The sequence below is a fragment of the Fusarium proliferatum genome (assembly GCF_900067095.1).
Source record: "Fusarium proliferatum ET1 genome assembly, contig: FPRO_scaffold015, whole genome shotgun sequence".
Lineage (NCBI taxonomy): Eukaryota > Fungi > Ascomycota > Sordariomycetes > Hypocreales > Nectriaceae > Fusarium > Fusarium proliferatum.
Genome location: NW_022194804.1, coordinates 725,442 through 748,813, shown reverse-complemented (window position 1 = coordinate 748,813; position 23,372 = coordinate 725,442). Strand labels below are relative to the sequence as shown.

Here is a 23,372-nt window from a genome sequence, read left to right as displayed (position 1 = left end):
TGCGAGGTCTTACGTGGCCTGCATCTTGAGACTTTAGCGACTAACTAATTTATTACAGTTTGGAAAAGCCTCCGAAACCCCTGTTACAGATTTAACAATTCAGGTAACCAGTTTACACTTGTAATAGTATTCAATGCGCCTTGCTATGTCAGAACCGAAGCTTGATGTTGAATACAGGCTTAGGAGGTACAATAGCGAATCGAGATTTGTCATAATTAGAGCTCCATGGCCAGCACCCCTGTCCGGTCGATCAATGTCTGCTTTACCGAGATGACTACAAGTTCGGGGGAGTGACGCAAAAGTGCCAGAGGCTCCAAACATTTCGGTTGAGCTCCTTTGATTATTGCTTAGAACCTGATGATGTACAATCGTGGATAGCCAATGGAATACGGTAATGAGAAGGCATGAGGCTTCCCAATGCGCATGAAATTTAGTCAAATCTCACTTGCTGCGGGGATACTCTCGCACTACCCGTTTCACCCAATACCTTGCTTGATGATCTTAAAACTTAAAGATGGGGCATCGGCCTCCTCGGAAGTACCAAAGTCTAATTTGAGTTCACCAGCATCACCATTCACCGCAAAAGAGGAGAAGGCCAGGGAGTGCCCACCAAGAATGGAGGCTCGGGCCGTTGCCGCCTGTTAGTCATAGAAAGCGTTGGTCCGAGAGTCAAACGGTCTTAGTTTAGATTGACTCTGTATCAGGAGAAGAGGATAGAGAGAAGAGATGTCTTGTATTGATTGGTCGATCTATGCGCGGACACCAAGTACCTGTTCCATTCCACCAGTCAGGACCGTGGTCTTGTCCTGCTCAGCATGGTCCGCAGAATAAGCTTTGTACTTGATACCGGCAAAGGACTGGGCGGTGATCCTGGACCCATCGGCGTCGACAAAGCTCACGTCATCACCAGGACGCAGCAGATATGCGATGGAGTATCTATGCCCCTCATCGCTAGCACGACCATCTCTGATGACCCTGTGAACACAGGAATACAAGGTTTTGCCCGACAGGAAGCGAAGAGTGTCGCCAACATTGATGACGGCGTCGTTCTCCCGCGGCTCGACCCACTCCCAATTGCCGTTGCTGGGCTCAACAACCTGAAGCCCCCACTCGTCACTGAACAGAACAGTCAAGGATCCCAGATCGGTATGCTTTTGATGGGTGAGCTTTCCAGGATAGCTCAGCATGGCAAGGATGGTATCGGATGGTTTTTCGTGGTCGTGATACTCCAGGAACTGACCAGGGACGCCTAGAGCCTGCGAGTAGCAGTCCAGTAGAACGTCGACTACACGCTCACAAAGAGCTACGTAATCGGGGATGAGAGTTCCAGCCTTCTTGAACACTGCGGGGAGCGTGGAAGCTAGATTAGTTCCCAGGTCGTGCGTTCCAATCTGCATTCAAGTCAGTCATGCATCAGCCGAACCGATCATATGGCTTACAGCAAGATGTTCAAAAGATTCGTCAGGGCGGCTGGGGTCAACGGCGGTGAAGGTGCCTTTCTTGACATATCTTGAAAACTAATCAGCACTGTGCCATTCATAATTGCGGTCTACTTACCCACGCGTAGGAACGCCTTTGCTGTCAAGTTGCTTGATGTCATCAGGCTGACTGAAATATTCCTTCATTGCCTTGAGAACTTCTTTCTTCTTCTTGGGTAGACCAGCGGCACCACTACGGTCAAAGTCTAGGTAGAAGAATCCGGCTGTACGGCTTGCACCCATGAGCTTTTCAATCTCTTTCGCATCTCGTCTCTCAAGAGCGGAGTAGTTGATTGTCTCAAAGGAGGCAATTGGGATGCTGTCAATGGCAGAAGGCATGGTCAACGTTGCTTCAGTTGTTGGAGATGTGGATATTTTGATAAGATATCAGTAAACAAAAGCCTAACCTGTTCTCTGTACTCTGGATAGACAGCTTATATAGACTACTTAACTTTGGTTCAATATTAACAATAGGTAGCTACAGTCTGCGCCGAGGTATTATTTTCATCATCTCTCATGCCAATGGGATATCTTTGCCGATGCTATGGCTGTAATGTTACATATCTCCAGCACATGAAACTCGATCAGGTGAGTGGGAATCGCCGACGACACGAAGCTCCGACATAAAACGAACTATTCCTCGTATGTCCACAGACTCTTGATACAACTAAACATTAAACTTAATACATAACTAGAATGATTTGTCTTGAACTTACGCAAGTGGACCCAAATACATCATGGCCTCGGGTACACTATCCATGAACAGACCGGCAGTCACCGGCTCCGGCAGATAGAGCTGGAAGGAATCATACGATATAAAGCTATACATAGATGCAATGGAACTTCCGAACGTAACTTTGTATTCCGGCTTTTACATCCACTGCAACATCCGTGACTTGTCCGACAATGCGCAATACTACGACCCAGCAATAGGAGGTATGGAGTATGGGCTCATCATTCATGACCCGGGAGACACTTTCCGAATACCAATAGGCTAATGGATGTAAGTACTGCTCCGATGGCTAGTTCCAACTCAAAGGGATAGTTCCCGACAGATGACGCTGCAACCTGACTTTTAGCGGAGTTACATGTACAGTATATTTGCGCCTACAATTCTTGACAGAGAACCACGTTCGATCCGACAGGTTTCTCATAACTGATACCGGCTTGGTTATATCACGCCAGCTTGCAATCTCCCTCGCTCACATCGACATCTACCTTGTCAATCTCTGGGGAAATGTCTATTCATTCTCTTTTACTTTCCCCCTGGGCGCCCTTGACAGTACTTTTATGCGGACTGTTGTTCTACATTCTTCCCTACTTCTACACCTACAGACATCTACGAGGAGTTCCCGGCCCGCTGCTGGCTCGCTTCTCAAACCTCTGGCTCTTGTATATCTGCCGCAAGTCCAAGCGCTCAGACACAGTGTATGATCTCCACGAGCGACTCGGACCCGTGGTCAGGATCCAGCCGAACCACGTCAGTATCGTTGACGAAAGGGCCATCCAGCTCGTCTACGGCCATGGAAAAGGGTTGGAAAAGTCGTAAGCTGCACATTCGTATCTTTCTGATGTCTATACTCACCTCATCAAGATCCTGGTACGATTCGTCAATTTCCCTCACTCGAAGCATCTTCACGGCGAGGAATCGCGCCGAACATGCTCGCAAGAGAAGATACATCGCTCATAGCTTCGCCCCCAAGTCGTCTCGTGCGGCCGAGGGGCCAATTGCCGACAAAGTGGAGCTTCTGGTCCGCAAGTGGGACGAGATAATCGACAAAGGGCCGCAGTTTGACGGGTTCACGCACCTCGAATGCAGACGATGGTTCACGTAAATTCTTTCGAGACTGTTCGGCTGACATACACTAATCTTGCTACCAGGTACTTGTCGTTTGACATCACCGGCGATCTTCTCTTTAGTGAGCCATTTGGGATGCTGAGGAATGGCTCTGATCTGGTCAAGATTGAGAACAAACCCGGGTCCTACGTGTCTATGATGAACAGTCTCGCGCAAAGGAGTGCCGCCGTTGCGACTCTTGGTGTTTTACCTTGGCTAAAGCCCCATGCACATAACCTGCCTGATCCCTTCTTCCACAGAGGAATGGATGGGCTGCAGAACCTGCTGGGCGTGACTTCCACTCATGTCAAAGAGCGCATGGCTGCAGGAGAAGACAATCATGATGATTGGCTCTCACTGTTACTTCGAGCGCGTGATGGCCAAGGGGAATTGCTCAAATTCGAAGAGATTGCTTCGGAGTCCTTGACCTTGTTCATGGCAGCCATTGAGACCGTCAGCAACACGCTCTCCGCCATGATGTACTACCTCGCCACCTCACCCTCTTCGCTGCAAAAGCTGCAAACCGAGCTGGACTGTATACATGTGCCGGCAACAGTCGCGCCGTTTACGAGTGTTCGGGCTCTTCCATATCTAGACGCTGTGCTGAACGAGACAATGCGTCTACATAGCGTCCTCGCGATCGGTCTTCCTCGAGAGGTGCTTCCCGGGTCCAAGGGAATTCAGTTAGACTCTTTTTACTTCCCTCCCGGCACAGTTCTGAGCGTCCCAATCTATGCCATTCACCGATCTAAAGATATATGGGGTAAAGATGCCAATGAGTTTCGACCTGGGAGATGGGAGAAGCCGTCAGACCGCCAGAATACTTCTTTTATCCCTTTTGGCCAAGGCCCGGCAGCATGCGTCGGACGTAACCTAGCAGAAGTTGAGATGAAGATCATTGCGGCAACTTTGATAAAGAGGTATGATTTTTGTTTGACGGACTCAAAAGTAGAATCAACGGAAGGAACAACACGCAAGCTTAAGAAGGTCAACATTGGAATTAAAAGGCGGCAATAACAAGCAATGTTGGGGGTTTTTGCGATTAGATAACGGAAGTACTTAATAATAAACAGCTTTTTGTCTTAAAATAATTCATTCTGTTTCGATCAATATCTCATGTCAGACTTGTAGGGTAGATAGCATTCCCCAGGCGCAGAGACGGAAGTGACTTGACCGGTATCATAAAATAATCTAAAACGCTGCCACTGGTGTTAGCGCTGATGTCGTCCCACTCCCGCCTCAAATGCCGCCAAACCCACTAGGGCCGAGGTCTCTACACGTTCCACTTATATCGTCATGCCGAGGTAGGCGTTCACGTGACGTGTCATTGACGCGTTTGCTTCTGAAAATCGTTTTAAATCATCGAGACTCGTTGCTTATCCTCGTCAACTCGACATAATCACTGCATCTCTTTTCCCTCATCTTGTATTATCTTAATCATGGTTTCAGCTCAGAACAAAGGCCGTCGCGAGACGCTCACGGTCGTGGATAACAGAACAAACCAAACCTACGAGATCCCCATTACTCACAATTCCATCCCGGCGACGGAATTCAAGAAGATCAAAGCCGAGGCTGGCAATGATCGCCCAGAGGATGAGACTACGCAGGGTCTTAGGGTGTATGATCCCGCGTACATGAATACCGCTGTCGTGCAGAGCAAAATCACATACATCAACGGCCTAGATGGCGTCCTTCGGTACCGCGGATATCCGATTGAGCAGTTGGTCGAGAAGAGCAATTTTCTCGAATCAGCGTATCTTCTCATCTACGGAGACCTTCCCACCAAGGCGCAGTATGATGAATGGCAGGGAGAGGTGATGCATCACACATATATTCACAGCGATATCGAGAACATGTTCAAGTCATTCCGCTACGACTCGCATCCAATGTCCATGTTGAGCGCGGCGTTCGCTACGCTCGGAGCGTTTGCTCCGGAGGCGAATCCCTCGCTTGCAGGGCAGAAGCTCTACACCAACGCTGCTTCGGGCAACATGGATTCCCTGAAGATGCTGGACAAGCAGATTCTTCGAATTCTCGGAAAGGCGCCTACTTTGGCGGCTGCGTCGTACAGAATGCGACAGGGCCGACCCTTTAATCGCCCTGCACAAGGCTTGTCATACACTGGAAACTTCCTCTATCTCCTGGATAACCTGTCTGAGCCAGACTACCAACCTCATCCTGTTCTTGCCAAAGCTTTGGACAAGCTCTTCATTCTCCATGCCGATCACGAAGTCAACTGCTCCACCGCCACAGTCCTGCAAGTTGGAAGTTCTCTGGTCGATCCTTACAGCGTTGTTTCTGCGGGATGCGCAGCACTCTACGGGCCTTCTCACGGAGGAGCCTCCGAATCAGCCATCAGAATGCTTATCGAGATCGGATCCCCCGAGAATGTCCCGGCCTTCATGCAGGCCGTTGAGAGAAGGGAGCGCGTCCTCGTAGGCTTCGGCCACCGCGTCTACAAAAACGTCGATCCCCGCTCAACAGCCATTCGTAAGCTCGCCGAGGAAGTCTTCGAGGTCACCGGCCGTAACAAGCTCCTCGACACGGCCCTGACGCTCGCCGACTACGCGCGCAAGAGCGAGTTCATGCGCAGCAGGAACCTATACCCCAACGTGGACTTTTACTCCGGCCTGATCTACCAGGCCATGGGATTCCCGCTTGATTTCTATCCTGTTTTGTTTGCGGTCCCGAGATGTGTAGGCTGGTTGGCGCACTGGAGGCAGATGATGTTGAACAAGTCGGGCGTCAAGATCTGGAGGCCGAGACAGCTTTATGTTGGAGAGGGGGAGAGGGAGTATGTTGATACCGAGAATAGAAAAGAGAAGCCTGATGCTACGGTTTTCGATGCCCCTGTCAAGGTTGAGCATGGAGGCGAGAAGCAGAGAGCTGTTCTCGCTGCCAGTGCGGGGCTAAAGAGCAAGCTGTAATTCGCAAGAGAGAGTTGGGATTTCTGTGTAATTTATCTGGTCTTTTGAGCTTACCAGCGCTGGCAACTTTTTCAAGAGTGCTATAAAATGATGTTACATCTGGTATTACCAGCAAGTATTGCCGCATATTTTACCGGCAAATAAGGGTCGTCGTCGAACGCTGTCAATGGCAAGGGCGAGAACAAAGTTTTCGCTGCTGAAAGGATTGGATGTGGTGTCGTCGATTCACCAGAACAGCGTTGTATTCTTGAGTCTTCACTCATCCGTACCTTGAATGACATCGCTGAGTGCTGCTGACAAACATAGGACATTTCGACAAGATAAAACAAAACAGACAAATTCAGTCTATTAACCGCCCGCTTCAAAATCACTATCAGAATGTTCGAGTACACGCCAAGTAATTGCCACCATGACTATATCTCTTCTTATAAAGCACTGCAAATCTCATTTGCTAAAAAGGTGCTGCAAGATGCTGTCACATGTGACCTGAATTAACGCTATTTAGCCTTCACAAATGTCATCATGCTACCAGAAAGTCACAACGAATCTATCTTCTATAAGTCTAAATTATCACCTGTATTGGCAGCGTAAAGCGTACCCTCAAGGGCAGCAATCGACTACATAGCTCTATTACATATTGGCCAGGCAACAAACTTGATACCACTGGTACGGGGACTGCGCACCATCAGTCTTGACAGTACCCTTCCAGAACTCGCAAGTCCCCTTTTCATATCCATTGGTAGCTTCATTATAAAAGTCAACAACCTCGCAGTCAGGATAATCAGCGCAAGCCTGCACGCAATCCTTGGCATTATCCTTTGTTCCCGGGCTGCTTAGGTACTGCAAAGTGTTCCCTTCGACGAAGTAACCGTATATTCCACACGCCGTTGGAGCCGCGGCGCAGGGGGCGGTACTGGTTGTCTCTGCGGCGGTGGTTGTAGTCGTAACATCAGCTTCCGCAGTTGTTGTTGTCAGAGCACCAGTTGTAGTGGTGTCGGGCTCTGTCGTTGTAGTGGTGGCGATGACGGTAGTCTCAATAATAGTTGTGCCACTGGCGGTAGAGGTTTCACCGCTAGAAGTTTCTTCCATTGCCGTCGTAGTGGTACTGAGGACTGGGCTAGTCGTACTGGGCTTGCAAGGACTAGCGACAACGGTCGAGGCGACTGCCAACGCCACTAAGAGTGATTTGCCGTGGATCATCGTTTGTGAGTTGCGAGGTTCTGTTCCGGGGTATAAGGAAAGAATGAAAGAAAAGAGTGACTGGGTGAGATAGTTAATGAGCGTGGCTTCGGCGTGATATTCAAGGAAGGGAGGTCCCAGAATACCAACAGCATTGGGGTCAAATAAATAGATTAAATATCCATTCTCACAACGCGTTCGACGGCAATTCTCGGCAGTGGGAATCTGCCTTTCATAGATGAAACCCATATTTTGGGCAACAGATAGGGGTTTACGATTCAATAGTGCAGTTATCGTAGCGCTTAGATCAATAGCTTTGAGCACTAAGGCTTTGCTTGGAAAAGTGTAAGCTACAGTACCCAGTATTCATTTCACTAGCCCAATCGGACTATCATGGACCAATGAGATGAGCCATTCATTCACAGCACTTGATAGCAAAGCTAATATCAGACCTAGAAAGCATCTTTACAAGGCTATTATCTCATGTATGAATTGTGACTATGTCAAGGTACAATTAGCCGCTTTAAACCTTGAGTGGTTCCCCAAAGCTGGCACAATAGACATTGCAGTAGAGCCAGGCCAGAACGCCAGATCCAGAGCACTCAGTAGCGCAAGACGAACCGGACGAGCCGGACGAGCTAGTTGACCTATAAGTTTTGTAGTCCTTGCAAGTCAAAGACGCATTCTTCAGCACCGTGAGTTCATCGCCGACTTTACCATCGTGGCCCTGGATGAACTTCCAAGAAAGAGTTGATTCGTTGAAAACAGTCAACTTGGAAAAGCCAAAGCTAGTGATATTCCGATGGGCTGTTATGTCGGGTATAGGCCAGGACTTGTTAATGGTAGCGTGGCTTTCGATATTCCCCGCAGCGCCGTTGATGAGATGAACCATAGAGTGTCCAGGCCTCACCTCGTAAACACCATGCTTTTCGCTATCGTTTTTAATCGCACGATGGTCGACATCACAATTCCTTATAGGCTTGAGACGCTCATACCAATGAACATGTCTGTGATCAGTTAGCCTGATATACTTGACAGGTTCGTGATGACTTACCCAGCGATGTACAAATCAACCTTGTTCTTCAAGAATAACCCCTCAAAGGCCTCACGAAGGTGCAGATGATAGTTGCTGGAGTCGTGAGAGCTGTACATGGGACGATGACCCATGACGACAACCCAGGGTGTTTTACAGCGATCAACCTTGCCAAGATCCTCCGCCAACCAGTGATATTGCTCATAGGCTCTGTTATCCTTGATGGAGCCGTCAATGTATCCAAAAGGACCGGCATCTGTGATATGCGTCTCGTTCCGCAAAGGATGAGCCTTCCCAGACTCAAGATATGTCTCTTCGTCCAAGTCATCCGTCGCAAACTCATCGCATAGTTCGATTTTGGTACACTGATAGCCGGTCGGTTCTGGCTTCTCAGGTTCGCACTTAGCCTTTCCCTTGTCTTTGCCTTTGCAGTCTTCCTCCTTCTTAGCTTTCTTGACATCTTCACGGAATGTCTTGTCGGGGCTGTTAGCATAGTCCGTTTCTGTATCGATAGATACGAAATGAACGAGGCCATAGTCGAATGAATGCCAGAAATTCCCCTTGCCTCCGGACTTGTCACCTGCCATAGTGAAACGGTTCTGGAAAGCCGTGAAATTGCGCTGTGAAGGCGGACATGAATAATATGTCAGAGTCGAGTTGGGGTTATCGCTATGCATTGAAGCGTTCATTTTGTTCTCGTTGAGATATGACGATAGGAGAAATGGTTTGTTATCATGGTCGGCACATGTTGCCTCGTGATTGCCAGGGAGAACAATATAAGGGATCTTCATGGTGATGTTATTCATCCACTGCTGCCAAAGATCCCAGTTGGATTCGTAGAGGACGCCTACATCGCCACCACGAGGACTGCCTTGACTTGGAATCTCGCCTTTCGGGAGAGGTGTTTTGAAGTAATCGGGGTTGGTGTCGTTGTTGGGCAAGCTACTGAAGCTGCCGTTGTAACAGACGGGCCAAACCGAGAAGTTACACTGTACGATGCCAGAGTACCAGTCATCCGCATAGCTGAGATCTCCGCCGTGCCAGACAAAGGCGAGCCCGTCCTCATCATACATACTTCTGTTGATGTAGTGGTATGTTCCATTCGCATTCGTATACCCCATATCATTGTTGATAGCGATACTGAATTTAGATGGATTGCCTACAGCCTGGGCAGTAGTAAAGCTCAAAACAGGCGACTCAGTGGTACCATTCGCAGCAGGGATTTGGTAGAAATAGGTTGTGCCTGGTTGAAGGTGTTCTATCTGCACGTTGTGGAAGAATTGGCTGCATTGGGTCATGTGCACGAGAGCGCAGGGAGGAGTGCGGTCGTATGTTCTTGTTGAGCCGATAGCCACGCCGTCCAAAGACGAAGCACTGGGACCCCAGTACACTGAGGGAGCGACACCGAGACCGAAGGGAGTTTGATAATGGATATTGATGCCAACGGTATCCCCGCCATGCTGGGAAGGTATATATGACAGTGAGATGACATTGACGTTGTTGGTAGCATTGACATAGCCAGGTAATACAGCTGGGGGTTCGACTAGACGGATGAAACCGATGCCATTACCATTAATCGTATGGTCGACCCAATCGCCGATGGGGATATCAGGTCCATTGTATTCGTATGTCTCGTCGACAGTAGGTGCAGCTTGAGTAAGCGCAGCGAAAACACCTGCAAGGAAATTCGTCGACTTCATTTTTTATTGAGGCCTCAGTGTGTTACCTCTGAGAAGACGAGAGCGATTGATCAAGGGAGCATTCAATAGGGGAGCCAAGACTAATTATGCTTAGATACTGATCGAAGTAGCATAGCTACGCTGACCACGTTGTGAACTCGTGGGATTGAGTAGTGCCAGCCACTCGGTTCATTCGACCAACGAGAAGATGTCTATTTCCTTTCGCATCGACTGATTAGCCACTCAAGTTTACGCCAAAAGGAGCTATTGATGCCACTTAATTCCAGAAATGATCTTCAACTCGGCACGGAACGACGGGACAACCCCGCGCCTTCACCGATTTGGGTATGGCTATTGGTGATTGATTCCCTATTTGGCTTATCACAGCGGCAAGTATTGGAGTGGCGGCGAATATCGCTGTCTGATTAGCTGATTTACGTTAGCGAGCCTCTCCCTTGTTTACGCCAGAAATGACTATCGATATGGTAGCTGGAATGTCAGCCAGCCACACCAGAGTCTCGATTGGCCTGTGGACAAGCTTATCTTATCAGCTGGAGATGAGTTGACTTGTATCTTGGGATTGTTGGAGCTGAAACTGAAATTAGATGGCTTCATCCCATGAGAGTTCAAGATCGTCGTAACAAGATGTCGATCTGACATCTGTTGGAAATTCTAAAAAGTCAAAAGTGTCAGTTGGGTTAACAAAAGTCATGCTTGATTATCAGTATGCATCAAGGAACAAGGTGATAATTGATACCCCAAATGGTAACGTAGCATAGAGTGAGCTATTAAATCAAGACCACACACTCACCATCTTACGCTTTTTCCTAGCAATTTACCAGTTTACAGGCCGTTCTTTATTTCCCCGGTAGGCCGTATTATTATCACTAGAATGGCTTACTGACCAGTCTGGTCCTGGATTTTCCATAAGCTACCCTGTATCATTTCACAGTCCGTGATTTCTGGAGCAAATGTCGGTAAATTATTAACCCGGTAAACTCATGATTTTCCTGTAGCCTATCAGAAGCGATTCGCCAATAAAGTGGGCCTTGGTTCACCATCCAGCTCTTTTAAACCTGACACCTTGCGCGAGATTGCCGCATCTGGTGTACTATACCAATACATATAAGATCAGCGACCAGACTTCTGAGAAGCACAGTGATGGAATAAGATGTAGTGATAGTTATGAAATTATCGCATTACCGGGTATTTATCTAACTCGATGAAAACTGCGATAAATCAGTGGCAGCGCGATCACACTGCTGCCACATAGAAACCCTCTTAATCACCATCTCCCCCCCATTATTCTTCTCCCATGTCGGATACCACTGATCCTTCGCGTTCCAGAAATCCGTCTTCGGGGTGATGGCATCGTTCACCCAGGGCTTACCGTGCACATCATCCGGGAACCAGCCCGACGTTCCCCCAACAGCCAGCGCGATGATCAGGTAGAATGGTCGATCAAAGGGCGTCGCATTGCTGGTTCCCGGGCCAGTCCAAGGATTTGAGATCTGAGACCCGTTGGTGAGAGCTTGGTGAAAGCCACCGTGCTGGTAGAACGGGTGATTGAACTTGACGTACGTGACCTGTGCGATGCGATGGTCGAGCCACGTAAAGAGATACTTATTCGACCACTCCAGTCCAAAAGTATGAAAGTCTTTATGAAAGGTCGTTCGCAGCGTATTTCTTGCCCCAGAAGTGCTCTGCCATCGATCAGTGCCTGTATCAAGACCCCAGTGTAGCTGAGTCGACACCTGCTGGTTCCCGCGCCCATTGTCATAAGTGTAATTATTGCCCCGCACCATCCCGATATCAATCTCGCCAGAGGCAGGCCACGCGCCGTAGTAGTCCTTGGCTGGGAACATCATGAGCTGCGAGAGGAGCCAATCTCCCGCTGCGAGCTTGGCGACGATCTCGACGCGGCCGTAGCGGATGACGCCGAAGTTCTTGGTTGTGATCCTGCCGGACTTGACGGGCGCGACGATTTCTCCCGCGGTGAGGTTTGCGACTTGAACGCAGTCTTGGGTTGTCGTGGCGGAACAAGTCCCTTGAGCAGTGAGGTTTATCTTTGTTGTTTCCGAGAGGAATTTGTCGGTTTGGAGGGTGGGTTTGATGATGAGTTGGCCGTCGCGGACGAAGACGTTCTCATCCGTGTCTGTCGTCAGTTCAAACTCGCCATTTCTAGAATCGACTCTTATTAGCATTCAGCAATGTGAGATGGGGAGTTTCAACGTACCCGTATCCTCCGACCTCTACCTGCTTGTTCCATATTGTAGAATTGAATCCATTGGAAAAATCATCTGTAAATACCGTGCAGTATTTATGTTTATCAACTGACTTATAGCCACTCCATGTTAGAAGCGCTATGGCAGCAAGTCCGACAAGGATGCCCAGCGCAGGGATGATCGTAATCCATATGCCTCGAGGGTCCTTGACAGCAAGGTATGGTCTCTCGACAGTGCCCTTCTTAACCCGGCGAGAATGGAAATATGGACGAGGGGGGAATCTCTTCTTGAGAGAGGACTCAGTTGAACTTTGAGCTGCGAGGCTCGGCCTGACCAAGTCTTCTGTTGAGTTTGCATGACTAGTAGAGGCCAGATATGATCCAGAGGATCTAATTGCAGTGCTGTTACACCCCAACGACATTGTGGTAGAGGCTGGTGATATCCAGTCTACTGCCCGAGACAGGATTGGCAAGGCAAAGCGCTAGATGTGCTAGATTTACTTGGCATTACGGGCAGCATAATTATAACTGATCGCCAACAATATAAGAATTAAGAGCTTAGAACCCACTACAATTAGCAAACTTCTACAGTACCAGCATTGCGATTCATAACATTCAATCTTCAAAAACAAGGATAGATTACAACTATTCAAACCCAAGTACACCCCCCTCCTTGAAAATTCTGACATTCCTTGATCGAACAGACTGAGAGGTACTTCTTGACAAGACCGAACCAACAAACCCCCACAACTAACTCCAGAACAAAAGTCCATGACTGAGAACCTCGGTATATTGAGGCTATCTATTAGCCTGCGGGCACCCTCGATTATTTCGTCAAGACACTTCGGTTCTGCTAAGCGATGTAGCATCCAAAGCGGATTACGCTCATCTGGAGGAATAGAGTGCATATGTCAAAAACTTGGCGACGTCGACGCTTGACCTAGAGAGGCAAAACGCCAATTAAAAACCCTGCTTCGCTTATGGCAACCGTTTATCTCGCCGTGTCCACTACGGCAACTTGTTCCTGATAACGCCTCTTCCGTACCTACACAGGATACGTCAGCGGGTACCCGCGGGAGTGAGCCCCCGCTATTCGAGTCATGCTTGCAGCGGACATAACATACAGATTTGGAGAAGGAGAATTCCACTGATGTTGCAACGGTTAAGAGTGGAACTTGAGTAAATTGTAGGAGCAGAGTCTATTGCTTTTTAAGAAAAATAATGTAGTATATTGGGCATTAACCTATAGACCTAACTGAGTCAAAATAACCAACATAAAACGCCATCAGATTCAACGTGGGGTAGTGACTTGGTAAAAATCCCCGTAGTCTGCGCCACAAACGAAATACACTCAGACCACAGACCAACGACATGTCACCAGACCCCAAGACTCATCTCAATAGCCTAAAAGCGGACAATTGAGCCTTTCGGCCGACGGAGCCGGACCACTTCCCTGGCAGGGGAGATATCACATTCCAGCACCCAAAACCATCCGACGAGGAATCATCCCATCTCTAAGATCGGCAATAAGTATCGGTATCGAGGATCAGTTCTCACAATGCAAGGTACTAGATGGCATGCATCTCAATCAATGCAACAGCTAAGCACGGCACTATTGCGCAATTGACCAATCATATTACACGATGCCCCGCCTTTTTATGGCCGAACTGAATGTGAGCGGCCCGACTTTTTCACCCTTGCTGTATTTGTTTTGAGTGCGCGAGTCAGGGCTACGAGAGCGACGATTCGGATCATTCTCAGTAAACAGATGTTGGTCTGAAAATATCACACTTTGAATGCCGCAAACAGCAACGACCTGAACTTACGCGTGGGATCATGCTGTACATTCACAAAGACAGACTTATCGGCAGTTGGAACATGGCAGCCCAAGCAACGTAACCATCCGCAGAAAGCAATGTCCCGTTACCTCTGCACATCTTGCTAAGGACCTCTCGCTCTATCCATTTCCCAAACGTCGTCCATCGCTGATCTTCCACCAAGAATGATGCTCATACAATCCTCACTCGTGGCCCTGGCCCTCTTCACAACTTCATGCCTCGCTATATCCAAAAACTTCTACCCCTCCTCAAAGCGCGGCCTCATCTACATCCCCAACTCCGACTTCCCCAGCGACGACAAAGTCTGGGTCCAAAAACACTCCGACCTAACATGGTACTACAACTACAAACCGTACCCCAGCCCTGTCTACGAGAACAACACCTCCTTCCAGTTCGTCCCCATGCTCTGGGGAGCCCCCGATGGCTTCGATGACACCTCCTTTCTCGAAAACGTCACGGCGCAAATCATCGGTGGTCGAAACGTCACGTATGTCATGGGCTTCAACGAGCCGGACAACTCAATGGCCAACGGCGGGAGTGACATGAAGCCAAAAGACGCAGCCAAGTACTGGATCAAGCAGCTCGAGCCGCTGAGAAAACTAGGCGTCTCGCTTGGTGCGCCGGCGGTGACGGGAGCTCCTTCGGGGTTTACGTGGCTGGCGGACTTTGTAGAAGCTTGTAAGGGAAATTGCACATTTGACTTTGTCCCTATACATTGGTACGGAAGCTTTGATGGCATGGCGAGCCACATAGCTGGTGTGCTGGATGTCTTCCCAGGGAAGAAGATCTGGGTTACTGAATTTGCGTTGGACTTTTCATCTTTGGCTGCGACGCAGGATTACTTCCAGACGTCGGTGAAGTATCTCGATGGAAACAAGTAAGTCACGTTCATTCCCTTTGAATGCAGTCATTAATGCGATTGTTTAGAAACGTGACTCACTATTCGTACTTTGGGTCTTTTCGCTCATTTACGTCGAATGTTGGGTATAATGTGTCGATGCTGAACTCAAATGGGCAGTTGACTGATATAGGAAGTTGGTATCTTGGAGGTGATGCGACGGGCGTTGTACCAGGAGACAATGTTGTCAAGCCTAATGTGACAGCTTCCAAGCCGTCTACCCCTACATACGTTGTTCCAGCATTAGTCACGGAGGACAGTGACTCGCAGGCCCTAATTATTCGGCCTTTTATATCCTATTTTGGGCTACTCTGGCCACTTTTTGCCTTGTATGTTACTATATAGAATTCGAGATCAAAACTTCAAAGTACCAGCCTTTTGGACACGCGGTGTGCTTCTTGTTCTATCAATTGTTATGTTATGTAGTGATTTTAGACACTCAAACACAGGTCTCATACCGTAATAAGCATCTGGTTTTCAATCTAGAAAGTATTAAACAATGCGTGACTAATTACCTTTGTTGTGCCGTCTCTGCTTCAACTCATTGCCCAAGAATGTGACAAAGTTCCGATTACAAAGGCCACCATGCCAATAAACTCATCACATCATGATGTCACACCATTGTTCGTTGCGAAGATGTCTCAGTCGATCCACAATACGTTTTCCGGTTTCAGCCACTTTGTATGTGCCGTGGAATGCACTGATTAGCAACGGTACAAATACGCCCGCGTGCACGACTCGCGTACTACGACCCTACCAATCAAAACCCTTAGGGTCTCATGATGCCTTGCTCTTTTCGGTTTGTGAGAACTGACAGAGGTTCTTCCGTCGTCGGCGAATTGCTCTAGAGGGGTATGCGTATCCATAGAGACCACGACATCTGCCATGCAGCACGGTGTCCGCCGATCTCCCGTTGGCGCTGCTACATAACAAAGACTGGTGCACTCTTTGACACCTCAGGGATCGTCAAACAAAGAAATGATAGACATGATGGATTCTGGAACGAGTCGAAGATCAGTCAGCATGTCAGGGGCTGTAAGTAATGGGTCGATTGGCCATGTCACTGGCTTGTCACTGGGCGCCTCATCGCCTGTCCCTGTTGTAAGCACTCACATGCCTAGTACTCAAGGATGAACACTAACAGGAGATACTTAGGTAGCCATTGTTGGAGACAAAGGCTCTGGGAAGACTTCTTTGTTCGAAGCTCTCTCTGGCTTATCTCTTCATGGCTCTCGTCTGTCGTCAACGAAATTCCCCATCCATGCTTGCTTTACGCACAGCAGCCGGACGGGGACAACATTAAGGGCACGGATAAAACCAGGGAAAGTGGATGGACAGAACAAAGAGCTTTCAGACCACTTGGAGAGTTTCGAGGTGAACTATGAGGGAGATCTTGCGGCTGTCAATCTTCCTCACATTGTGAATCAGGTCCGTGCAGTCGTTTACACCTGTTGTTTTGATACATCTTACTAACCGCAGTGGATAGGCAACGAATCACATGCAGGTCGCAACAGCGTTCTCTGATGAAAAGGAACAAGAAGAGCAACAAGTATCTGACAACGTACTTGTCATTGAGATCTCGGGTCCAGACTTTTTCAGCATGGAAATCGTCGATACACCTGGGCTATCGTCTAGTGAGTCACATTTTCGTGCCATTTGTATAGCACAAAAGCTCACATAGACAGGTCCGTCAGTTGATGACACGCAGGAGGTGACAAGATCCCTCATCATGGATCTCATCAAGCAACCCAACACTATCATTCTGTCAGTCTTATCTTTTACTGTTCAAGGAGAATGCTAACAGAATAAAGATCTGTCGTCGACGCGACAACTGATATGAGCAGCCAGGAGGGCCCGAGGCTTGCGCGAGCAGCTGACGTGACTGGCAATCGCATCGTCGCAGTCGTGACCAAGTGTGACCTTGTTCCTACAGATGAGAGAAGATTCGTAAGCCCACGCCCCTTCCAGAATAGTGTGTATCTCAGCTGATCAATCCAGGTGTTGAGAGCTATGCGTAATAAGGAACGACATCTCGGCCATCCCTGGTTCGCAATGAGAAGTCTCTCTAGCGCTGAGCGCGATCAAGACTGCACCCTCGAGACGCGGAATTCTATCGAGGAGTCATTCTTTGCAGAAATGGAATGGGCCGTGTTGAAACGCAGGAGGCGCGTAGGGGCTCTTGCTCTAAAAGACCATCTCAAGACCAGGGTGAATGTCATGCTCCGGGGCAGTATAGACCTACTAACAACGATACTTAACACACCATCACATTCCGTTGCACCAACACGCGCCCCCAGCGTGACAGAAAAGGCACAGCCAACAGAAGTTTACGCAACGTCGCAAGAGACCGTGGTAGCCGATGTCGATCTAGAATTCGCTTCCGATGCACCACGCCCAACACCGCTTCTCAACGCCTTCATCGTCGGATTGACTGTTGCTATATGTCTCTGCCTCATAGCGCTCGGCTGCAGCACGATGGCACTGGAGATTGCGAGTGAGGGACACTGGTATCGTTTGTTTCTTCTGGTAACGGCTCCTCCTCAGATTATTTTGAGCTTGGTAAGAACAACACCTGAGCGCTATACCAAAATTGACTGCTGACTTGGTACCAGTTCTTCTGTCAAGCTATTGTCGTGACTATCTTTCAAATGATTGGACCCGTCACGCAACTAAAAGTTAATTCCAAGTTTTACTCCGCCAAGCGAACGAGACGCCTCGACGGAACAAAAGTACTCTTGCCCCACGTTACCATTCAATGTCCAGTGTATAAAGAGGGCCTCGAGGGTGTCATTCGACCAACAGTACAGTCCCTGTCTGCCGCCATCCATAATTATGAATCTTTCGGCGGTACAGCTAGTATCTTCATCAACGACGATGGTATGCAACTTGTGTCCCCTGAAGAAGCTGAGGAACGACGCATGTTCTACAAGGAGAACAACATTGGCTGGGTTGCCCGGCCAGGGCATAACCCAAACGGTGAAGGAATAAAGAGATTCATACGCCGGGGCAAATTCAAGAAAGCTTCCAACATGAATTATGCACTTGGCATTAGCTTAAAGGTAGAAGACAAGCTGATGCAAATTGACCGCAACGAGAAGTGGACACAAGCCGAGGAGAATGCAGCATATCAGAAATGCCTCGATGAAGTCCTCTCCGAAGAGCTAGGCCGTGCCTGGGTAGGCGGTGACATCCGAGTCGGCGACTATCTCCTCCTCGTCGACTCTGACACCCGCGTCCCAACAGACTGTCTCATCGACGCCGTCAGCGAACTCGAAGCCTCACCCCAAGTCGCAATCCTTCAGTTCACATCCGGTGTCATGAACGTCACGACGAGCTACTTCGAAAGCGGCATCACCTTCTTCACCAACCTCATCTACACAGCCATCACCTACGCAGTTGCCAACGGCGATGTCTCACCCTTTGTCGGACACAATGCGTTTATACGCTGGTCTGCTCTACAAGAAGTTGGTTCTGAAGACGGTGGTATTATCAACAACGAGAAGGATCCAAATGCAACAACGCCGTATGAGAAATTCTGGTCCGAGTCTCACGTGTCCGAAGACTTTGATATTTCTCTGCGCTTGCAAACACTGGGTTATCATATTCGCCTGGGGGCTTATTGCGGCGACGGCTTCAAAGAGGGTGTTTCGCTCACTGTTTACGACGAGTTGGCCCGGTGGGAAAAATATGCGTATGGCTGCAGCGAGCTTCTGTTCTGGCCTATAAAAGACTGGTGGAGACACGGTATCTTCACACCGCTGTTCAAACGCTTTATCATGTCGAATATGCCGCTTGGGTCTAAAATCACCATCATGTCATATATCGGCACATACTACGCCATCGGCTATTCTTGGATCGGGTCGCTGCTGAACTACTTCCTCATTGGCTGGCTCAACGGAGAGCTTGATCACTATTATATGAGCAGTTGGCGTGTCTGGGTTGCTCTTGTTGTCGTCTTCTCTATAGCTGGCAACATCACCCTCGCTTTGATCAGATACCGTTCTCAACAGGTTAGCTTGCTCAAGGAGCTCTGGACATGTTTCAAGTGGGTGGCTCTCATGTTTATTTTCCTGGGCGGCATTTCCATGCATGTCTGCAAGGCAATTCTTTGTCACATGCTGTCCATCGACATCAGCTGGGGTGCTACGTCAAAGGAGGTGGAAGACACGAATTTCTTCCAAGAGATCAGTATCATCATCGCGGGCTTCAAGTATGTATTCATATTCTGCTTGGCAGTGACAGCGTTGATGATCTGCGGTGTCTATGCATTCCCATATTTATGGAGGATTGATGAGCTCGTTGCGATCTTTCCTCTTGCAACTGTCATCTTCTGTCACTTCTTTCTCCCGATTGCTCTGAATCCAAACTTGATGAAGTTTACCTGGTAAATAGATAGATAATAGAGTCAATAGAATAGAACTTACATAACACTTAGCAGAGATGCATCCCTTGACTATTCTCATAGACATAACTCGTTCCTGTTACTTGATGTCAATAATTGTTTGTCAATGAGTTGAACCGTCTACACATTTAATCCTCCTCTTGTATATTTTATTGAAGGTTATAGTGCTTCTTCTTAAGTAACCCGCTACGAATTTCCCGGGTTCTCTCAAGAACACTGTGTCTCTGTAATTAAATTTCAAAAGCTGACGATCTTTATACCTGGTTTCTAGTGAACCTTACTCATTCTTTTGCTTATGCTATTAGGCAACCCAATCATGTTAATCAGAATATTCAAGGAATTAATCAGTATCACAAATCGACCGAGAATGTATCATCGTAAGAATCGACAAAGATGCACTGATATAGCCAACAGCATCGCAATGGTAATAAGGTTAGTTTTGGTGCAAAGGACAAACTCTTTCTCATGGGTAACTGTGATGGCTGTGGCTTGATCATCGTTTCACACGATACATCAGAAAAGTGATATGGTGATCAATTGTCAGAAATTCATGCTCTGTGAATGATTATCGACTGAGCTATGTGCAGTTAATTCACAAAGAGGTTTGTTCTGGCGGTTACATTTACGGCGATGTTCTGAGGCACTGATTACTGATGATTGAACAAATGTTGCACATATCTGATTCATCAAGGGAATGGGTAATGAGGCAATGAGTCTCGAACAACACTCTGACACAGACATATTCGCGCTGAACAATTGCCAAGCTGACCATCTCATCTAGTACATAAACCTCGCTCAATCCGCTCAACTCGCATCAATCATTCCCATCTCTATCTCATCTTCCACACACATCAAACAGCATTTACTACAACACCACGCACTTACAAACATACAAACATACAAACACAGCAGAAATCTTCAAAATGGCTTCCCAACCTCTAGTCGACAACGCTATGCCTGGCACTCGATGCCCCAAATGCTCTACGCCCGAGAATGATGTATGGGTCATTCCTGGCCGCAACTGCGGACATTGCGGCACCTATTGCGAATAGAGAGCGTGCCACCAAGCTCGGAGGATGACCCTATGGAGGCACGAACATCCCACGAGAGAAATTGAATGTGGGAGAGAAAGCTGATGCCACTTAGAGAGAACAAGAACAATGACGTGACATCAGGTAGAAGGTGTGGACCAGAATTTACAAAACTCTAACAAATTATTATTTGTCCCTATCCTTTACGCGATACCATGCTCCGTGATTAACAATACACCTTATCCCTAGATAACTGAAGTCGCTTCGCCCTGCAAAGCGAAAAGCTCCCGCTTCCAACCAAACCACTTCGTCATTCTCTTCCCCATGATTCGTAAGAGAATCGGATCAATCTTGTCAGCAGGATGCGGTTTGTGGAAGACAATACTCCCTCCCGCCCCAGACCCAGATACCTGCTTGAAAGACACCGCTGACCCGGTGTTCCTTGCTGTGAAGCCCGCCTTGGTCATCATGTTGACGAATCGATTCCATGTAACATCCTTGGCAACACCGTCCTTGCTGGGAAACATGAGACGAATGACTCCTAGTGCTTCTTCCGGCAATGTTATGACAGTTTCTTTGGTCACCTCTCCTGCATCTTCAGCTTGCGGTTCTGTGACATCATTGCTAGAAGATCCCTGCTCTCCTCGTGTCTTGACCTTCTCTCGGCCTTGTACTATCGTGGTAGACGTGAGGCTCGGCTCGGAACCTGCGTTGAAGGCTTCATCAATGGGCGTGGCTTTGTCTGCGATCTTGATTGCAGTGAGGATCTCAGCCTCAGCCCGTCGCTTCTCCTGGATATACTCCCGACTGAGGTGTGCTGAAACCACGCCAAGAAGATCCCCAGCCTCTTCCGAGCTGAAAGCAGTATCGCTCTTTGTCAAGTCTTCTCTCACATATGCCCTGATTGATCCCCAGAACTTCTCCACCGCTGTAGAGAGCGCTCGAAGCTGTGTAGCGCGCCCAGAACCTTTTGAACCAGTTGGTGGCTTCACACGGTAGAAGTCTTCCATAAAAGCCGTTCCGATGTCTTTGAACACTTCTTCATTGATCGTAAGTGGCCGACGAATCTTCCAAAACCCGCGATGTTCTGTAGCAATTACTTCATCCAGTGTTCCCAAGGTGGTTTGAGGCCTATGTGAACGGACTGCAACAAGCATTTCGTGACATGTTGATAGGTCAGAGAGCATCTGGTACGTGATCTCGTCCAACCTTTTCCCTTCCGAAGCATTGTTGGACAAATGATCCCGGAGCATGGCGAAGAGCATGGCATGGTCGAAATTCAGCGGAGTGTCAGGCTTTCCCTGTAGTTGAACAAGGCACCAGTCGAGGGGGTCGTTGGTAAGTGCTTCTTGGGTATTGGGAATCGTAATGCGTTTCACTAGGCCCATTGTTTTGGACGAAGCGTAGCTGCGGTCGATTTTCCAGTGTTTCTGCATGCCTGGCATAAGCGGCAGAAGTTTCCCAAGTAGTTCGGCTCTGAAATTGACCTGGTTGACGAGCAGAAGCTCAAGAGCACCCAGAGCCTTGTCATACTTTGGGGGCAAGGGCATCCCGGGATAAATACTGTCGCTGAATCGCCTGCGAACAGCCTCCACGTTGTTGCACTCCATTTCGATCCATCGCCACCAAAGGTGACTTTCGATCTCGAGAACAATACGTTGCGTAAGCATCATAGCTCTCTGTTGGTCTGGCGCCTTCTTGAAGGCCTCAGTTGCGAACCAGATCTTGACATGTCGTCGCATGTAATCGCTGTCGCACTGCAGGTACCATAGGTGATCGCCAGTCTCCTCCAAGCGAGACTTTGCGAGCGTGACGAGGTAATCGCAGTTGAACATTGGGGGACGTGAAAAAGCTTGGTTGGTGTAGGGAGACCAGAACTCGATGGCGCCTGTCTCTCGGAAGGCTTCGTGGTTGACGAGGTCGTGCCACTTCTCAGCTCGTGGGGTTTGCAGGGGATCCACGCCTTCGAGAATCTTGTCGACGATATTGCACAGAACCTTGAGAAGGAAAGCCTGTGCTTCGAGTATCAGGATCGCTCTGGGGTACCCAAGAATATCACCACGGTGCGCGGCTTTTGCTTCCCAATCCACCAGTGACCCAAATATATCTCCATGCATCACGACGCATTTGGCAGAGAAGTCGACATCGAAGTACCCAGCTGCCCAGCTGACTTTGAGTTGATTGCTGTCAAAGGTCGCCCAGGACTGCGGAGGATAGGCCGTCCTGTAGTGGAGTAGAGCAAAGAGCACGGCAGGATTGGTCTTGAGGACGTGTACGTTGAGCCAGGGAAGTAGGAGTTGGCGTCTGCGCTCCGCCTTTCTGTCAAGAATGTAGTACTTCTCGCGCATGTAGTTGTATCGCGGGAGAAGCCACTGTTGTGCTTCGAGGTCGGGCGCCGCCTCCTTGAGTAATGTCGCTCGCTTGGCTTGGCTCTGCTTCTTCCACCGGGTTATCAGGATGTCACCGAAGACCTGAACCTTTTCGCTCAGTCGGCTTCTGCGCTTCTGAATATCGTCTACAAAAGAGCGAGCGCGACTCTCTGCTTGAACATTTGAAAGTCTTTGGTGGTAGGAGTGCTCCGGGTTCTTTTGCGAATTCTCGGGGTAGAAACCATCCTGGCAGTCGGAACACGGGCATGGCGGTGGGCGAATAGAGTCCTCGAGAGCCGGGAGGGTGAAATAGTACTGAGGAGGATCTGGCTCCTGATCGCGGAGTAGTCTGAACGGGTTCATTGTGGCGATGTTGATTCCGCAGGATGCTGCACAAATTGAGTTGAGTTAAGTTGAGGCCTCGACTGAAAATTTCATTTTCCACAAACACAGTCTCATGCGTCAGACGCGTTAAGG

At 48.6% G+C, this 23,372-nt stretch overlaps 9 protein-coding genes across 9 annotated transcripts; 4 read left to right on the top strand and 5 right to left on the bottom strand.

Moving 5' to 3' along the window:
* Nucleotides 1–749: 749 nt before the first annotated feature.
* FPRO_12566 (uncharacterized protein) lies at nucleotides 750–1,817 on the bottom strand (the record flags this gene model as incomplete). The annotated part of the gene is made up of 3 exons (XM_031224377.1): nucleotides 750–1,391; nucleotides 1,440–1,509; nucleotides 1,558–1,817. 3 exons carry the CDS (start codon nucleotides 1,815–1,817, stop codon nucleotides 750–752), a joined length of 972 nt encoding a protein of 323 aa, XP_031089642.1.
* An 898-nt stretch (nucleotides 1,818–2,715) lies between these two features.
* Nucleotides 2,716–4,332, top strand: FPRO_12565 (putative benzoate 4-monooxygenase cytochrome P450; the record flags this gene model as incomplete). Its single annotated transcript, XM_031224376.1, has 3 exons — nucleotides 2,716–3,023; nucleotides 3,073–3,309; nucleotides 3,360–4,332. The coding sequence occupies 3 exons, from the start codon at nucleotides 2,716–2,718 to the stop codon at nucleotides 4,330–4,332; spliced, it is 1,518 nt and encodes a 505-aa protein (XP_031089641.1).
* Nucleotides 4,333–4,754: 422 nt separating this feature from the next.
* On the top strand, nucleotides 4,755–6,242 carry FPRO_12564 (uncharacterized protein; the record flags this gene model as incomplete). Its single annotated transcript, XM_031224375.1, has 1 exon — nucleotides 4,755–6,242. One exon carries the CDS (start codon nucleotides 4,755–4,757, stop codon nucleotides 6,240–6,242), a length of 1,488 nt encoding a protein of 495 aa, XP_031089640.1.
* Nucleotides 6,243–6,872: 630 nt separating this feature from the next.
* On the bottom strand, nucleotides 6,873–7,442 carry FPRO_12563 (uncharacterized protein; the record flags this gene model as incomplete). Its single annotated transcript, XM_031224374.1, has 1 exon — nucleotides 6,873–7,442. One exon carries the CDS (start codon nucleotides 7,440–7,442, stop codon nucleotides 6,873–6,875), a length of 570 nt encoding a protein of 189 aa, XP_031089639.1.
* A 502-nt stretch (nucleotides 7,443–7,944) lies between these two features.
* FPRO_12562 (uncharacterized protein) lies at nucleotides 7,945–10,154 on the bottom strand (the record flags this gene model as incomplete). Its single annotated transcript, XM_031224373.1, has 2 exons — nucleotides 7,945–8,428; nucleotides 8,476–10,154. The coding sequence occupies 2 exons, from the start codon at nucleotides 10,152–10,154 to the stop codon at nucleotides 7,945–7,947; spliced, it is 2,163 nt and encodes a 720-aa protein (XP_031089638.1).
* A 1,193-nt stretch (nucleotides 10,155–11,347) lies between these two features.
* On the bottom strand, nucleotides 11,348–12,779 carry FPRO_12561 (uncharacterized protein; the record flags this gene model as incomplete). The annotated part of the gene is made up of 2 exons (XM_031224372.1): nucleotides 11,348–12,314; nucleotides 12,370–12,779. The coding sequence occupies 2 exons, from the start codon at nucleotides 12,777–12,779 to the stop codon at nucleotides 11,348–11,350; spliced, it is 1,377 nt and encodes a 458-aa protein (XP_031089637.1).
* A 1,580-nt stretch (nucleotides 12,780–14,359) lies between these two features.
* Nucleotides 14,360–15,438, top strand: FPRO_12560 (uncharacterized protein; the record flags this gene model as incomplete). The annotated part of the gene is made up of 2 exons (XM_031224371.1): nucleotides 14,360–15,072; nucleotides 15,123–15,438. The coding sequence occupies 2 exons, from the start codon at nucleotides 14,360–14,362 to the stop codon at nucleotides 15,436–15,438; spliced, it is 1,029 nt and encodes a 342-aa protein (XP_031089636.1).
* Nucleotides 15,439–16,116: 678 nt separating this feature from the next.
* Nucleotides 16,117–19,481, top strand: FPRO_12559 (uncharacterized protein; the record flags this gene model as incomplete). Its single annotated transcript, XM_031224369.1, has 7 exons — nucleotides 16,117–16,194; nucleotides 16,249–16,521; nucleotides 16,580–16,727; nucleotides 16,779–16,857; nucleotides 16,905–17,040; nucleotides 17,092–17,652; nucleotides 17,706–19,481. 7 exons carry the CDS (start codon nucleotides 16,117–16,119, stop codon nucleotides 19,479–19,481), a joined length of 3,051 nt encoding a protein of 1,016 aa, XP_031089635.1.
* A 1,290-nt stretch (nucleotides 19,482–20,771) lies between these two features.
* On the bottom strand, nucleotides 20,772–23,258 carry FPRO_12558 (uncharacterized protein; the record flags this gene model as incomplete). Its single annotated transcript, XM_031224368.1, has 1 exon — nucleotides 20,772–23,258. One exon carries the CDS (start codon nucleotides 23,256–23,258, stop codon nucleotides 20,772–20,774), a length of 2,487 nt encoding a protein of 828 aa, XP_031089634.1.
* Between the last annotated feature and the right edge of the window lie 114 nt (nucleotides 23,259–23,372).